Source organism: Vespula vulgaris, chromosome 1, assembly GCF_905475345.1.
Source record: "Vespula vulgaris chromosome 1, iyVesVulg1.1, whole genome shotgun sequence".
In the NCBI taxonomy this organism is placed as follows: Eukaryota; Metazoa; Arthropoda; class Insecta; order Hymenoptera; family Vespidae; genus Vespula; species Vespula vulgaris.
In genome coordinates, this window is record NC_066586.1 from 14,650,272 (window position 1) to 14,667,821 (window position 17,550).

The window sequence follows — 17,550 nt, forward strand, 5'->3', positions numbered from 1 at the left end:
AAAGAGATATCACTATTATCAAAATGAACTTTTATCAATATATAAGTATTTATAAAAAATAAAAAAAATATATATATAAATAGCGCCATACATATGATAGAAAATACAGATGTACATTAAAGACACACACATATATTACATTTTATTTTTGTTCTTCTTTAGAAATGAATAGCTCTTTAATTAATCACTATCGGAGACATTTATATACTTATTCACAGGCGGTTGACGTAATTGACTCAAAGACGTAGTATTATGCTGATTTATCGTGGATTGCATCTATATGAGGAAAAAGAGAAATAATTTTTTTTATATTATTTAACAGATTTAGAATAAACGCATTTATCTGATTAATTATTTTACTGATGATTATTAATTTTTCTACATATAAAATTAATAAAAATTTCATCGAAATCTTGTAATTAATAAATAAATGTAAAAAAAAAAAGATTTCAATGTTTGTGAATATTGTACTATTGATCTTCATAACAAAGAAAAGATTAATAATAATAGTAATATTAAAAAAATATATTGATCTCTCATCTCACCTGTTTTCCCAACTGTTTCCCTTTGTTGGGTATAACAGACAATGCTGCAGTGAATGGATCTTTGTTTCTTTTGTTTGTTACATTAGCTTTTGTACTTCTAGAAGCTTTTTCTAAAGTACCTTTGCTCCTTGCTCTTCCTCTTCCTTTTCCTCTTGTACTCGTATTTTGTTTTCCTTTACCTCTACCTACATAACTCGTTTCATTATCATCATCACTATCATTGCCATCATCATCACTGTCATGATTATCATCATCAACATCATCATCATCATCATCACTGTTATCATCATTATTGTAATGTGTTCCAATTTTTTTAGATAATCTAGTACTCATGAAATTAATCACCTATACAAATAAATTTTATAAATGAAAATCATAAAATATGCGTATTGCAAAAAATAATGTCAAAATTTATATAAATGATTATTTTGTAAATATTATCAACTAACATCTCGACTTTCTTCTTCTTCCTTCTCGTTTCTTTCATCTCTATATTCCTTAATTTTATCTAGTATTTCCTCAGGATTTTCTAAATGTTGTTTCTTCATATGTTCCTTGATTTTATTTATTTTATTTCTAAAATAGAAATTAAAATTTATCATTATATTAAATAATATTTTTATTATAAATCTAATATTTAAAATCTAATAAAATCTAAATAAAATCTAAAATCTAAAATCCATATTAAATAAATATCTTACTGTATCACATCTTGTATAGCCTCCTCATCCGCTTTTACGATATATTGACTTAATGTTTCATTCAGTCCAGTAACAGATAAAACTGTTAACAAATCTTTGTTCTCTTCTGAATCAAAATACTCTTTAATACTTCCTTGAACACTCTGTGTCCAACCTCTTTCTTCCTGTGAAGATAATTATAAAAACTATTAGAGACATATTTAATGTATCATATTTTTGTTATGCACATATTTTTTATTACATCTTCAAAATGAAATTTATCTGCTAAATCATCCAATGTATCATCTATAATAGTATGTTTACTCGATTTAGAGGTATCAGCAGTTTTACGAAAAAGGATCATACTCATAGGATTGAGTACTTCATCGCAATACTTTTGTGAAAGCCTACAAAATAATTTTTTAATATCTATTATAATCATCTCAATATTATTATAATGCATTAAAAATATACCCTGCAGTTTCAAATATATCTTGTTCATCATTATAAAATAATCGTAAACGAATTAAGGGCTCTTCTGGTTGCTTAGGATGTCCTGTAATGACATAACATTCAATATAGATTACAAATATTAGAATATTTCTTTAATAAATTTACCATAAACGATATTTGAAAAAATTACCTGTCAATTGTGCTACTGCTTTAGGTATAAGTTTATCTTCTATATATTTATCTACATAATCAGAAATAATGTTTGCATTTGAAGATATAAATTGTGATTTTCTTTTCTCTTCGATTTCAGGATTATTATAGAGAATTATATTATCAAATACAAAAGGTCTAACAGTATTTAGTTTTAGTTTTTTCATTTTGAATCGTAACTTATTTACATATAGTAGCCCAATATGTTTTGGTACAGTTTCATTCTGACATAATGATGTTGCAATAGAGCTACCTGTATAATTATTATAAATGTTATATCATAGAACTATGAAAGCATAGTCATTTATATTATGTATCTTGAAGTATTAATTGCTGTATTAAGCAAATAGCATTAAGTAAATGTCATACCAGGCTGAGATATAAAATATGAAGCGCCCACAACTGCTTCTGGCATAATACGACATTCATGTTCATGTCCCCATATAACTAAATTAAGAAATGATGGTAGTTTACTTTCTGGAACATAATCATTTTGTGCGTGCTGTACACGATTTTGATGCAAAACAAGAATATTGAAACATTCTGGAAATTCTTCTACTTTCTTTAGCTGAAGCTGTGTACATAAATAAGAAGTTCATTAATAATCAATTATATATGATGAAATGTATGTAAACATACTTTATCATCTTTTATAAGCCTGTACATTCTTTGATCATTGACAAAACCCAAACCATACAAAGCAATATATGTAGAACCTTTTTTTAATATTATAGGTTCCACAGTTATTTTGTCAAGACTCATCCATTTTCCAAAATAATTAACAAGTCCAGCTACTGACAGTGTATCCATAGAACCAACATTACTAAAACCTATAAAATTATACTTGTTACATTACTATTTATTAAATTCAATAATATTTTTTTTCCTATTTCTTACTTGGATCATCATGATTTCCATGAATTGTGAATACTGGCATATTAATGTTTATATTTGGATCTTCGTAATTAGCATTTTTATAACGACAATGTTCAAAAACTGTAGTAGGATCTGTTAAAAACTCCATTGCAATGTCTCTGTTAAATTATAAAAAAGATTTACTTTTTATATAGTTTTAAAGAAATATATATATATTATACAAACCCTGGACCATAACAGTATTTCCTTAGTAAGTCCATACATTCAATCATAGTATTTTGAGAAGGTTTAGTATCATGGAAAAGATCTCCTCCAAGAAGTATAAAATCAACTTCATATTTTTTACCATATTGAAGAATTTCTTCAAAGGTTATAAAGCTATCGCGTAGTAATTGACCTGTGTAATAAGATGTACATATATATTCTTTATATTATGTAACACAAATTAATGAACTAAATAATACAATTTTTTTTACACTAATATATCTTTTAATTAATAAAAGAATAGACTTTAAAGACACACCTTTATTTCTCTCATGTTGATAGCCAAGATGAATATCAGTAGCTACCAAAATTTTAAATGTGTCACTATCGGATATTTCTGCCATTTTAAATATATCTGAAACTTTCAGAAAATTGTAATAAGCGAAATTTCTAACAAATTATTCTAATCCGAATTGCTTTAACAAATATCAACCGAGTCAAATAAAATGAATAAAGAGCGCATTTTCTAAATAGCGACATCTGTCAGACTGCATGAAATATTTACAATTTATTAAAATATTCTTTCTTATTTTGTTTAAATATTTTACATAAAATATAATCGTAATTTTTATTCATTATTTATGTACAGATCTTGTATAAATTTCTATGAACTTTTAAGTTTTTATTAAACAAAAACCAACTTATTAATTGGCGCCAAATTTTCAAGGAGAAAGATATCCTGGGTAATTTAACCGCCAATATAAAAAATTTTTTAATATATATGTCTATATTATAAAATATTATAGTACACATATATTATTTATATATTATTAGACACATACAGCAGAGAACAACATATATATATTATTTATATATACAAATAAAGATTATTACTTATTTCACTTGAATGTGCACCTTTCGTGTAACCTATTGTCGCATCATACAAACGTACCTTAAGTTACTTCAGTTCTTTGTACAATATGGCCGTTATGTTTCTTATGGTTGCTGTAGAGGGCATTTGACGCAGGATTATCGAATTTCTAGGTTCATGGTTATTGCACGACGCTGCGCAATACGAAAAACCTACTTCAATAGTAAAAAAGTGATAAGAAATATCGTTCTAATTTCAATATGGATTTTCGTCACACCCTGACCACCATGAAGACGTAAATGGCGTTGGCATCAAGAACTCTCCGTTGCTTTGTTCACTACCAATCGTTTGAAACGAGAAACGAAAATTTCAAGTCAGTGCTGGCAACTTTTTACTTCATTTTATGTCCATTTTAACGAGAAATGTATGCAATAATTTTGTTTAGTAGTCGGCAATAATATTGTTAGGGTTATTAGATCTTACCGGTTACTTATAAATGTACGCAATGCGGCATGATTGTTGATAGTATGTCAAAAACATTGATCAACAGTTAAACGCATTGTTCATTAGTATGTTAATAATGATTAACAATATGATGTCGAACGATAGACGATATTGTATAATGTATTTTTATTTCTCAATATCGTTCGTCATTTATGATTGTATAAGAAAAAATGTCACTTTACTCAGACAATATTTATCTTACTTTTATAATATTATGATTGTAGATAGATAATAGTTTTCTAAGAATTGAAAGAGATATAGTTTATATAGTCCACTGGACTACCATTATTAATCTTTCCTTTAATAGTTACATTCGTTTTGTTCCAATAAAGATATATGTTTCATTTTATATCTGTCTACATATATTATTTGACAATAATTTCCAAATACTTTAATTATACGTTTTATAGAATTTAAAGATATAAAAAATCAAAAGATCTGTTGGATATGTGCGATGTAAGAATAGAAAGATACATATAGTTTTTGCTAATAGAATTTAAATTGTTTCATTTATTTAATTTATTTTGTAACACAACATTCATTTTTTGTAGATACTAGAAAGATGACGGCTGATTTTGAGAAGGATATTACTCATTGCTTGATCTGTAATAGTAAAGTTGGAGTGACTACTAGAAGTAGTATACGTATATTTAATGAAACTTCTGTTACTACTTCAGAAAAGCCTCTTGTGGATACTATATGTACAGTTTTAGAAATAAGTATCAATGAGGAAAGTGCACATTCACTTGTTATATGTAAAAAATGTTACAAATTATTTAATGAGGTAAATACTTTTATTTTTGTCTACAATTATGAGTTTTATATAATGTATTGCAACTATCAATGTATTTTTAGGTTGATGAATTAGAAAATAGACTACTAGAGATAAAACAAGAATTATATAATAATTATCAAAAAACTGTTACTAAAATATCGGATCTATCCAAAAATGAAGAGGAATATAATGATCATGATTACATAAATAATATAGAAAATCAGACTATAGAAATTGAACTAAAAGATACGGAAACCACAGATCCATCAAATGTAAATCATTTTGTAATGATATTCACATGAAAAAATATAAATATAAGTATTAATTAATAATTTGTTTTAGTATAAAGAAAATGAGAGAGAGTTTGAAGTAGTTGAAGAGATAATGGAAGAAAGGGATGAAACAGGAGAATCAGAAAACATGTTTGTGAGAGTAGAAACCATAGATGAATCAAAAAATGATCAAGAAAAAAAGAGATCGAGGAAAGCTAAATCTAATATAAAAAATGAAATTTCTCAGGAACAGGTATTCTATATTGGATAAAAAAGATTTCATTTTGTAGTAAGAATTATTATCTAACCATAAATATTTTTTCAGATTGTCATTAGAGATGGAGTTATGTATACTTGCTTACTATGTACAGATGAAGAAGAAAAAGAAGCAGTTGATGCAAAAACTATTATAACACATATGAAAAATGTACATGATACACGTTTATATATTTGTGATATATGTGGAGATGACTTCAAAAAAAGAAACGAATTATCTCTTCATCTTGATGAACACGTTGCAAAGGAGGAAGGTGATTTTCAATGTGAAATATGTAACAGAATCTTTAGTAATTTACGATTATTTAGAATCCACAAGAGAATTCACTATCCACAAGTAAAATCATGGCCTTGCGAAACCTGTGGTAAAAGATACAGGTATGTTATATTGCTTTAAATAATTTAATAATACTTATTGCTCTATAATTTTACGAATAAGATAAATACAAAAACATGTGATTTATAGCTCCAGAAATCTTTTGGAAGAGCATATTAACACACATACCGGAACACGCCCGTATGTTTGTGAGACTTGTGGTAAAAATTTTGCATCTAAGTATACGTATAAAGCTCATGTAAAAACACATGAAATACGTCCTCGGCCATTTGAGTGCACACTATGTAATAAAACATTTTTGAGTCAACAAAATCTTAATCAACATGAAAGAACTCATAATGGCGTTAAAGATTATGTATGTCATCAGTGTGGTAAGGCATTTGGATCACCTCATAACTTAGAAGTACATAATATTGTACATACTGGATATAAACCATATATATGCAGAATGTGTGGAAAGGCATTTGCACGAAAAGCAGAAATAAGAGATCACGAACGCACTCATACAGGAGAAAAGCCTTATCAATGTGAATTCTGTGGAGCTACTTTTAGGTAAGAATATAATTGTATTATTTATCATTTGCACTTTATATAATTAAGTATAAAAATTTTAAATGTGAATATAGAATTTTACACAATATACAAAATATTTTGTAGTCAAAGATCCAATCTACAATCTCATAAACGTGCTACGCATTACAATGACAAAAGATATAAATGTGACGATTGTGGTAAAGGATTTAAGAGAAGACGACTTCTAGATTATCATATAAAAGCAGCTCATACTGGTGAAAGACCTTATAAATGTAATATATGCACAGCAACTTTTGTTTATCCTGAACATTTTAAAAAACATATGCGCATTCACACTGGTGAAAAACCATATTTGTGTGAGGTAAGTTATTGATTATAATTATTATTATATAAAATTTATATCTTATATTACTACAAACTAAATTTACATTGTCTCTAGGTATGTGGGAAAGCATTCAATAGTAGAGATAACAGAAATGCACATCGATTTATACATAGTGACAAAAAGCCTTATGAATGTTTAGTATGTGGTATGGGCTTTATGAGAAAACCTTTATTATATGCTCATATGCAAACTCAGGTATATAATGAAATCAAAAAATATAAATATTGTTCTTATATATAAATATAGTTCTCTATATTTCTTTTACGTTTATAATTTAATTGATATATTACATCATAGGGACACTTAAACGATACAATTGTTGTAAATCAACCACGTTTAACTACAGAAGATGATCAAGTAATAGCAATTCCAGATGGTAATGTAGAGTTGTTAATGGACGAGACAGAAAATAATCAAGTAATTATTTATTTTTTATATACTTATTTATTTATTGTAAAAGTCATTTAGTTATTAATATTTGAAAAAATATTTAGCTGGAAGAAACAGAGTTATATGTTACTGAATTGAAAGACCATGTTATTATACAACATCAAAATGAGAATCAAATATATAACGAAGAAAGTGTTTTGAACATACCTGCAGAAGAGAATGTCGTCGGAGAAGAAGTTGATCAAATAACGGTTGATCAACAGGTAATATTATATTATGTTATAATAATTCATATATGACGGACTATGCATATATGATAAACTCGAAATGTCTATAATAATATTGTTTTTTATAGATAAACTTTTCTGAAAGAGATGCTATAGAATGTAAAAATGAAGATACAGATCAAGTAGAAGAAGTATACACTTACAATGATAATGAAGAAGGAGAAACAGTTGTACCGAATCCTGCCGAGTATAAAGAAATTGTGGAAGAGAAAAAAAATGCTGTAAGATTGGTACAAATACGATTTCCATCGTCTGTATCTGAAGACGGTAGAAGTTGGCTGAGCTTAGTACAAAACACATGAAAACTTATTTAATTATATTATAATTTACTTATCAGCATTAAATGCTTACTTCTACCAGTAAATCGAATTCGTACATAACTAATTTACTTCTATCAGATATAAATCAATTTTATATATAATAATATCACATACATAATAAATCTTATAAACATGATCTAAACCACTAATAATATGTGGTAAATATATTTATAGAAGAATATCTTATTAAAAATAATTTCAATTAGAATGTAAGTGCATGAAACATGTTGTTCGTCTAACTACTGAGTGATTTTGTAACACTGAGTAGCAATTGTATAAGTAATATAATGTAGTAAAATATATAATATAAGTAAATCTTGCAGCATGTTAAAATTGTTGTCTCACATTGCGAACTTATAAAAGAATAAGATATTTATGCCTTTATACATATATATATATATATATATATATATATATATATATATATATATATATATATATATATATATATATATTAACATATATATATATATATGTGTGTATTTTGGCTGTATATCTTTTATAAAACTATATTATACATATAATAGTAACAAAAGATATAAAATTTAAACCAAATAAAATAAGTTATATAACTAGGATTAAACATCTATTGCATTTTGTCACTTATACAAAGTTTCAAAAGCCTGTCTATGCACGATGTATTAAAAAAATGAATGTTATTTTCTGATAACAATAACATTTATTTTATATTGGATATTATTCAATATAATTGAATATCTATTGCAAATACGAACTCTACTTATCTTTGATCTGAATTAAAAAATTCTTGTAATATTATATCATAAGTTTATATTTAAAAATTTTGTAATCTTTATGACTGAATCTATTGTTCTTTGATTAAATAAAGTATGCTATACAACGTAATGATTTCAATTCGAAACTATCCCTTTATGATGAAATTAAATAAATTAGTAGGTAAAGAAATTAAATAAATAAAAAAAAAAATAGAAATTATTCAGTGTTTATATATTATGTTTCATTACATTTTTTTTATATTACTAAAAAAATTGATATTTTTACGATTGTTTCTATAAAAACAGCTACACAAAGTTATGTACATAACTATGATTAATTTTCAAGATACTTATTTCTAAATCTTTTTGATATATTTTGTAACATGTTTTAACAAGATACTGTACAATTGACTATAAAAGGGATGGTATAAATCTGTAAATCTATTTATACCTACATACGTAAGATATATATACATTGCGAACAGTCAATCAGGTACAGTTATCAAGGATTGAGCATCCAATAAACTTTCAGTTGTAAGTATTGTACTACTTATGATAGGAGTACTAACAGTATTCCCAGATCTTTTACTACTAAATGGATAAAAGCTGTCAATATTCATCTGAAGTAAATAACTACCTATTTTATCAATTGGTGATCCACAACTCCTATCTATACTTAGTCTTAATTGATTTATATCATTTCGAAGTAATCTGGTATAAAGATCTATGTGACTTCCACCACCATTATGAATAACGAGCGGGGGTATCCAACGGAAATAACACTGGCTCCAAAGTTCTAAATTAGAGATACTGTACAATGGTTTCACGATCGTCTTTTCTGTTAAAGTTTTTCCATAAGCATTAAATAAAGGGTTATAAAATAATAAGATATCTTGATCATTAAATTGTTCTCTCCAGTCCCAAACACTACGTAATATAAGTGGTGTATTTGGATCCTAAAAGTATATCATGAAAATATTATTCCATACATTAAAATTTCAATAATAATCTAAAAAAATGATAAAATAATAATTTACAAAAATAAAGCTGAAACTATAATTAACTACACTTTAAATACGAAATATTACCGTAGCTGCCATCGTACGATCTTTTTCACAATTGAAAATGAAAGTGTCAAAAATTGACACATGAGCTGCATCCCATAATGTTGTTAAATATGTCTCAGTAAATTCAAATTCTGCTGGGAATTGTTGACATAGTTGCCAAACACAGTCAAGGAAAAGAAGAAATAATGGAGACTAAAAATATTTAGCAAATTGAATTAAATTAAAAAATAATAGTGGACATACAGAAATATTTATATACCTTTTCAGAATTTGGTTTCATCATATGCCCTAAACGATCGCAAAAAGGATGTCCACTAGCAACCCATTCTTTTTGTATCAGAGATTGAAATCCAACGATAGTTTGAAAATGTGGATCAAGTAATAACTGTATTAAACTTGATATAACACAACACAAATCTCTAGCTTCTCCTTCTAAAATATATAATAATTAATTTTTCTTTTCCTAATAAAACAATATGGATTTATATTGTTTGGTAATTAAACTTATGATAAATGCAAATAACAAGTGATAATTAGTCTCTTAATTCATATATACCTTGTAAAACTACTGAATATCCTGAATTAAGATTTTCACAAGCTGTAACTGTTTTTTCTAGACAATATGATACATACTTAAGCCATTTTGTACTTTCTAATAACGAATAGAAATTATTATCTTGTATCCAAAGTTGTCTAATATTTTCTGAAAGAAACCAGATCAATTATGAATACTTTCCAATCACATTTATATTTCTTAAAATTATTAAAAAGTTATACTTTGAATAATGCTAATTTCAATAATGCTAACCTGGAGAACACAAACTGTAAAATTTTGAGAAACCTACAGCTATTGATTTCACACTAATATCTTTACTTAGTTCAATTACAATAGGTGGCAATTTATGAGGATGGCTTTTTCTGATATTTTCTAACATTATGTTTTCTTGTATCCTTTCAGTAATTGTTGGTAATAATTCAGGTATTTTTACTAATGCTGCACCATGTTGATTTGACCATGCCCAAACCGGTAATCTATTGCCTTGAAAATATTTTGCAGCATCTGTTAGCTGACTATTGGTTAAAGATGCTGGTACAATGATATATTGTGGCAAACTGTAAATAATTATACTCTGTAAAATACATTACTTTTTAATATTAACTAAGTAATTAATATTAACCAACCTGGAACATAACTGAAATTTTATATTAACAGTTGACAATCTCCATCCTTGACTTGCTTTCTCGCTACTTAATATACGTTCAAATTCATTTTGCCAATCAGATATATTTCTAAATAATCTGATACCTTTATCAAGACTACTGTAATATGGTTCACTAAAATATGAAATTGTTTATTATAAATTATTATAGTTTATTGTAAATTATGTAAGTAGAAGACTATGATAAATACTAATACTAACGTGTAATCATAGGCAAACAATAAATGATGCCTGCTAGGAAATGCATGATGTAACAAGGCATTTAAGATATTTTTTCCATGCCCAAGAGGTGAAAATTTAAAGGAAAATGACCATGTCCTCAAATTCTAAAAGACACAGTATATATTTTCAGTAAGTATTAACCAAGGCTAAAGAAATTTTAATAAAAATAATCCATACTGCATCATAATTATAATTATAAAATTTAATCTTTCGTGTTTAAATTTTTAATATTAATTTGCTGTTGTTTCAAAAGATTGCATTAAATATTTACCTTACAAGTAATAAATATTGCTTTTACTTTGGACGGTACTAAATTTCCTGGAAGAAGTTTTTTCTTTTTATCACCTACTATTAAGTAAATTTCATCAATATTTGTCAGGCATGTATCTGTATACCCATATAAATGATTTTGTTGATGATTATTATCCTATAAATTTAGATATTGGTTATACATACATGTATATTTTTTAAATACAAATATTTTGATTTAAGAAATAAAAAAATATAACAAAGTTACCTCTCCATTTGAATCATCAGTTGTAATAAAAGAGAGCTTGAAATTAGTAACAGAAAGTATGCCAGAAGTTCCTTGTTTTAAATCACCAACCGGTAAAAACATTAAAACATTTTGTGCTTTAGCAACGAGAACTTCTCCCCGCAAGAGTTTTAAATTGTTTTCAATCAATGAATTACGTTGACTAGAATCTATTTGCTGCACAGATATGAAATAAATGATAAATTTTTTTTTTCATATTACTGATCATATTAAATAAATATTATAGTTAATGTTAAACGATTTTTTACACTTCATTAGATTTTAAATTATATGTTCCAGATGTTTGAAAGTCAAAATTAAAAGATAAACATACAAAGATATGTTAATTCCATAATTAATATGCAATCATGGTACGTATATATATTTATTTTTTGCGTGACAATTAGATATTGTATAAAAAAAATATGTACAAAAAAATATGGCTAAATCATAATATGAACTATATAAATTGTTTAATTTTTTTTATGTAGTAAAATACCTGCATTTCAAGTTCTTCGATTCCCACATAGCTTACAAAATTGTTGCAACTTTTACTTTCCATGACTGACATTTAAAATGATGTCGATTTAGAAAAGGAAGGTCAGTTTTGGTTAAACATCGAAACACAAATTTTTCAGTGTTTCTTTTATTCATTTATTTCATTTTTCTCAATTTTAATAGTGTTGCATTGTATAATTGATGTGTCTGTTTATTGTGGATCATAATTATAGATTTCAATCTTAGATGCAAAAGATGACATGAGACAATACAGACATAATATATGTACCATAATATATGTTAAATTTCTAAAGTTTTATAGCATAGATCAAATATACTTTAGATAAATCATTGATAAAATAATATTTATTTAGTATATGTTACTACCAGATGGCAGAGTTGTCGTCTGTCGACAGAAAACTCCACCAGAGGGGGATATTTTTCTAAGTAAATTTTTAATATTTCGAAAAGAAAAAAATAACTTATACGAACGAAATAAATTCTATATGGGTTATCGTATGGTCTTTACAATGAATTATATTATTGATCGATTGCAGTATCTTTTAAATTTTTTTGTTAATATAAATGTGATTGTTTATTAATATTATTTTCATAGTAAAATTATGAACAGAGATAAATATGCTGATGAACAATTATTCGTGCGATTTATTTACATTCTAATTTTCACTATTATATTTTATTCTATAAAACAAAAAAATCTCTTTACAATGAAATATTGTAATATCGGAGAATTTTAAAGATTAATGGAGTATATTATTTTACAAATAAAATTTCTTGTATATCAGTGCTATTAATTATATATATAAAAATATAAATATGGAACTTCTTATATTGTATACAATTCTTTCATAAAAGAAAAGAAAGAAATGATACAATTTAAGAAATTTGAGAAAATTTTTATGATATAATATTAGTGTAAGAGTTGCTTATATTATAATTATGAAAAATCTTCCATTTTCTGACGTTTTACATCGGTTGCTTTTTGCTTTGTACGTTTAATCATTGTTAGAGATTTTTTTTCACTTTCAAATTTATATTTTCCAGCTAATTTTTCTTTAATGCGCATACCATCAATCAATCTTTTCCAATTCCCATAAATTCTTTTATAACGTTTTTCACGAGCACGTTTCGCTGCTTCAATTTGTTCGGTCTCCCATGCTTCTCTCAAAATATCTTCATATTCTGTGCAAACTACAAAACCTTCGAAAGCTGGCACAGCTCCCATAGATCCAAATTTAAAACCAATAACTGCAGATGCACAATCAATATTCAATTTACGTGCAATTCGATTTAATCCTGGAACTATAAAAATTTATTTATTATTTTAATGCCATCATACCTTTAAATATTATTTTAATAATAATAACTACTTACGATCTATATATACAGTTCCTTTTGGAAGCATCGATTTTTTAAATAGATCTACATTTCCATATTCATTTCGAGGAACAATTCCATCTTTGGCTTCTGGTGGAATGTACTCAGTAGTTTGCCATTCACCAAATAATTCTAAAGCTCTATCTACTAATTTTACTCCTGAAAGCTATATACATGATCTCATTCTGTATGAGTCCATATTCTGTTTTAATTTATAGTTTTTTTATTTTTAATGAATGTACCTTATCATATTTCGGAAGAGCTTTTACGATTTTATAAGGTTCTTGATTAGGTTTAACTACTCGAGCCTTTTTTATCCATGTTTCCCTAGAGGAAAGTACATGTAGACAATGGCGAGAATAAATTGCTTCGCCATTCTGTAAATAACCTAATGGCACACAGTCAGGAGGATACAAGGCTTCGTATTTAAGTAAATGTCTGGTAAGTACATAGAGAGGATGGTTTTTACATTCGCCAATTGTTTTAGGTAAAGGTTGTTCTAATTCCCTATAAAAGAAAAGAATAATAATTCATTGCATTTTATAGTACATCATCAATATGCTTGAAATAAAAATATATACTTCTGTGCTAATAATTTATCCTCTGCTGTTGATATTGTTGATTTTTTCTCTTTCCAAAACCGCAATGTATCACTGAACCAATCTTCATCAATGCGTTGTTTACGTGTAACAGTAAGCCAATGAGGACAATAACGTCTTGTAACATCTTTTAATGTTCCATCAATATTCCAAGCAATAACATATAATACAGGACTGCTAGCTGCTTTCTTAGTTAAAATAATTTATCATTATTAATTGTATAATATTGTTTGTACATGTATAAATAATGTATTATAAAGTATAAGTATACTTATATATCTACTCACATATAACTCTTCCACACAATGTACTTTTTCATCCATTATATTTACACTAATCCAATTTTCTTCTGACTCCAAATATATTTCAAGCCAAAAGTTTTTATAGTTCTTAGTATTGTTAAGATCATTTACTTCATCATCTGAGGATAACAATTTATTAATTTTTTTTTGTTTCTTTGCTATTAATTTTACATTATTCTTAGTTTTGGAAATATTCCGTTTTTTTAAACGAGGTAACTCTTCTTCAGATTCATTATTTTCAGAACTATCATCTAGTTCCTCAAGAGAATCTTCTTCTACAGTTTTGTTCTTTTGTCTGTTACTTGATGAGCATGTAGTAACATTCTCTTTTCTTTTTGATGTAGATTCTAAAGAATTATTTTCACTTGAGGTTTTCATTTGCTTTCGTAGTTTTAATTGCTTGGATACAGTATTGCTTATTGTTTTATCAGTGTTTATTGATTTTTGTGTTTTGTTTTGTTTACTATTAGAATTTTTTGTCTCTTTTATATTATTTGTATCTATAGTTTCATTAGAAGTATTTGTTTTTTTATTTTTTGCACTTTTGCTCCGTGTTGATCTTTCATTTAAAATTTCTGCAGCTCTTTTTCTTGCATCCAATTGAGCATTTTTCCTGGCAGTCTCATTATTCTTTAGGACAACTTTATGCTGTGTAGATGTCTTTTTCTCCTTTTTATCTTTCTCTTCTTTTTTCGTAGGTTTATCGGATTTCTTCTTTTCTTTATCTTTTTCTTCTTTTGGATTGACTTTAAATAATTGATTCCGTTGCAATTTTAAAGCTGGAGGATGAAGAGATATAATCAAACGACAATTTAATCCCATTGCCCTCAACAATGCTATGCATAAGAATACTAATTCTTTATAATTTAAAACTTCTTTTTCTTGCAATCTTTTTAAGAACATTTCTTTTGTTATACTTTCTTCTTTTTCTTCTTTGTTCTTATATACAAATTTTTTTTTAAACCATACAACAAATTTTTCTAGATACTTTAGATCTGATCTATTTTTTGGCATATTTTCTACTGGAATTAGTGACAATGATGCGGACATTATTTCTGCATCATTTATCACTTTATTCACATGAAATCCATGTGCAAGCCAACAAAGGATTCCTACTTTGTGTATCAATATTTGATTAGCCCTCAACCTTTGATTAATTCGGTTTTCAATAATAGTGTTTAAGTCTGGCCCATGTCTCTTTTTTTTTAATATTATACCAGTACCAGGCAATGTTATTTTAACTCCTTCTTTTGGAGTAGTATAATTGGTAGAACTTGATGCTTCATTTGGGTTTTCATCTTCACTGTAGTTTTCATTACCATCGGATTCAAACGTTTTCCCTTCTCCTTCGAATAAAAGTTCATGTACATGTTGAGAAAGATGAATTTTTTCTTTCTCAGCATGTACTACCTTTGATTTGTTTTGCTTTGTTAACGCATCAGTTACAGTCTCGAGCTTTTCAGCATTTTCATTCTGCGAACAGATTGCTTGGGTGTTTTCCAAATTTTTTAATACCTGACTAAATAATTCAACAGAATTGCTATCATTGACATTGTTAAATTCATCACTATCATCAGAATTTTCATAAGTTCTGGCTTTGCGTAATGTTACGCAACTTTTTTTCTCCTTCTTTTCAAAAAAACTCGAGTCCAAATCAATTTCATTTGGAGAAACAAAAAACTCGTTTTCACTCTCCGAACTGTTATCGTCCGTTTGATTATTCATTTTGGACGCAAACGTTTACAAATCCCGAAATAACATCTTTGTTAATCCGAATTTTTGTAATGTAGAAAATGAGCATAATATACTTTTTCGGTTGCATAGACGAGTGTGTAAAATTTCCCTATATACGGATCTTCTAAGCTAAAATATATATATATGTACACATAAAAGAATCTAGAACAGTATGATAAGATAAATAAAGTATACAATATTTTGTATTTTTATTCGATGAACATAAATTACTGAAATCATGCATATACATGCAACAATGAATGTAAAATAACATTTAAAATATGAACTATTTTCTTGCTTTGTATACTTCGCGTTTATTGGTCGAGTTAAATTCTTTCTACGTATAATGCCATCTATAAGTGAATTTTGTGCGAATTCGAAACACGTAGTCTACCGTCTTGTAAAGTCAACGATCGAAATGGCGGGATCGAAAATAACGAATAATCAATCCTTTTTTTTAACGAATCTTTTTTGTCTTAAAATGTTTAACTCATTTTTAGGATAAATAAAAAAATATTACGAATTTTTATATAAAATACACAAATCAAGACGATTAATATTTATAGAATAGGTAAGAAGATATAAAAGTAGATTTTTTTTCTGTATCTATATAAATTTTATTTTATATATTCACTGAAATTATGTTTCACACAATCATTCTCTTTATTGTAATTAATAATAGATAATCTATGTATATTTATACATCTTAGTGACAATTTTAGATACTTTATATAGAGGTGAGGTAATCAAAAGAATTGATAGGAAGGACCTGTTCAAATGTAGTTTTTTTTTAAATATGATCGTTGGAAATGCTTATTGTGTCGATGTATACGTGTATACGTGTATATGTATGTGTGTATATGTATGTATATCTATTCATCCACGCCGTCAGCAATGAAGTCATTATTTGATTTATTTATTTTTAATCGGCCAAAAAAAGAGTTTCATAAGAGGCCGTTTAATAAAAGATATTAATTTGTGAGAAGATTCGTTATTCTCTTAAAAGACATAATACACTACAAGGGTACAAAAGAAAGTAATGTTAGTCTATAAAATATGAAAGTAAGGAAAACGTTATTGCGAATAATGACGTATTAAATCGATAATCATCAACAATGATACTATACATAAAAAAATATTGATAAAAAATTGATGGTCTATATATTAATAGATTCTTGATTTAAAAATTATACATATAAAAAACTTATATATATATATATATATATATATATATATATATATATATATATATAAAAGTTACAGTAAGAATTTTCAGCATAGATCTACAATGTACTTGTATTCAAGGATTTACACATTTCAAG

The 17,550-nt window shown here is 26.5% G+C and overlaps 4 protein-coding genes across 9 annotated transcripts; 1 reads left to right on the plus strand and 3 right to left on the minus strand.

Moving 5' to 3' along the window:
• Nucleotides 1–11: 11 nt before the first annotated feature.
• LOC127066830 (double-strand break repair protein MRE11) lies at nt 12–4,062 on the minus strand. Of its 2 annotated transcripts, none has more exons than XM_051001035.1 (13): nt 3,921–4,062; nt 3,288–3,389; nt 2,990–3,161; nt 2,786–2,922; nt 2,528–2,718; nt 2,258–2,462; nt 1,869–2,141; nt 1,700–1,781; nt 1,488–1,632; nt 1,247–1,410; nt 995–1,121; nt 546–890; nt 12–276 (listed from the first exon to the last, which is right to left on the minus strand). In XM_051001035.1, exons 2-13 carry the CDS (start codon nt 3,370–3,372, stop codon nt 181–183), a joined length of 2,022 nt encoding a protein of 673 aa, XP_050856992.1. In that variant the 5' UTR covers nt 3,373–3,389; nt 3,921–4,062; the 3' UTR covers nt 12–180. The 2 variants fall into 2 exon arrangements, with proteins under 2 accessions (XP_050856992.1, XP_050857002.1); XM_051001045.1 differs by having other exon boundaries at nt 3,288–3,383; nt 3,921–4,059.
• A 1-nt stretch (nt 4,063) lies between these two features.
• On the plus strand, nt 4,064–8,252 carry LOC127066798 (zinc finger protein 724-like). Of its 3 annotated transcripts, none has more exons than XM_051000979.1 (11): nt 4,064–4,212; nt 4,895–5,127; nt 5,199–5,390; nt 5,461–5,643; nt 5,716–6,044; nt 6,133–6,555; nt 6,661–6,898; nt 6,977–7,117; nt 7,220–7,339; nt 7,417–7,575; nt 7,668–8,252. In XM_051000979.1, the coding sequence occupies exons 2-11, from the start codon at nt 4,906–4,908 to the stop codon at nt 7,899–7,901; spliced, it is 2,241 nt and encodes a 746-aa protein (XP_050856936.1). In that variant the 5' UTR covers nt 4,064–4,212; nt 4,895–4,905; the 3' UTR covers nt 7,902–8,252. The 3 variants fall into 3 exon arrangements, with proteins under 3 accessions (XP_050856936.1, XP_050856943.1, XP_050856953.1); XM_051000986.1 differs by having other exon boundaries at nt 4,124–4,263; XM_051000996.1 differs by lacking the exon at nt 4,064–4,212 and adding an exon at nt 4,305–4,799.
• A 616-nt stretch (nt 8,253–8,868) lies between these two features.
• On the minus strand, nt 8,869–13,147 carry LOC127066844 (myotubularin-related protein 10-B). Its single transcript, XM_051001058.1, has 10 exons — nt 12,197–13,147; nt 11,680–11,874; nt 11,434–11,589; nt 11,142–11,266; nt 10,903–11,055; nt 10,529–10,833; nt 10,277–10,423; nt 9,980–10,152; nt 9,742–9,912; nt 8,869–9,609 (listed from the first exon to the last, which is right to left on the minus strand). The coding sequence occupies exons 1-10, from the start codon at nt 12,266–12,268 to the stop codon at nt 9,139–9,141; spliced, it is 1,968 nt and encodes a 655-aa protein (XP_050857015.1). The 5' UTR covers nt 12,269–13,147; the 3' UTR covers nt 8,869–9,138.
• A 466-nt stretch (nt 13,148–13,613) lies between these two features.
• On the minus strand, nt 13,614–16,489 carry LOC127066814 (DNA repair protein complementing XP-C cells homolog). 3 transcript variants are annotated; one of them, XM_051001013.1, is made up of 4 exons: nt 14,480–16,482; nt 14,175–14,380; nt 13,836–14,100; nt 13,614–13,752 (listed from the first exon to the last, which is right to left on the minus strand). In XM_051001013.1, exons 1-4 carry the CDS (start codon nt 16,217–16,219, stop codon nt 13,747–13,749), a joined length of 2,217 nt encoding a protein of 738 aa, XP_050856970.1. In that variant the 5' UTR covers nt 16,220–16,482; the 3' UTR covers nt 13,614–13,746. The 3 variants fall into 3 exon arrangements, with proteins under 3 accessions (XP_050856970.1, XP_050856965.1, XP_050856980.1); XM_051001008.1 differs by having other exon boundaries at nt 13,616–14,100; XM_051001023.1 differs by lacking the exons at nt 13,614–13,752; nt 13,836–14,100 and having other exon boundaries at nt 14,195–14,376; nt 14,480–16,489.
• Between the last annotated feature and the right edge of the window lie 1,061 nt (nt 16,490–17,550).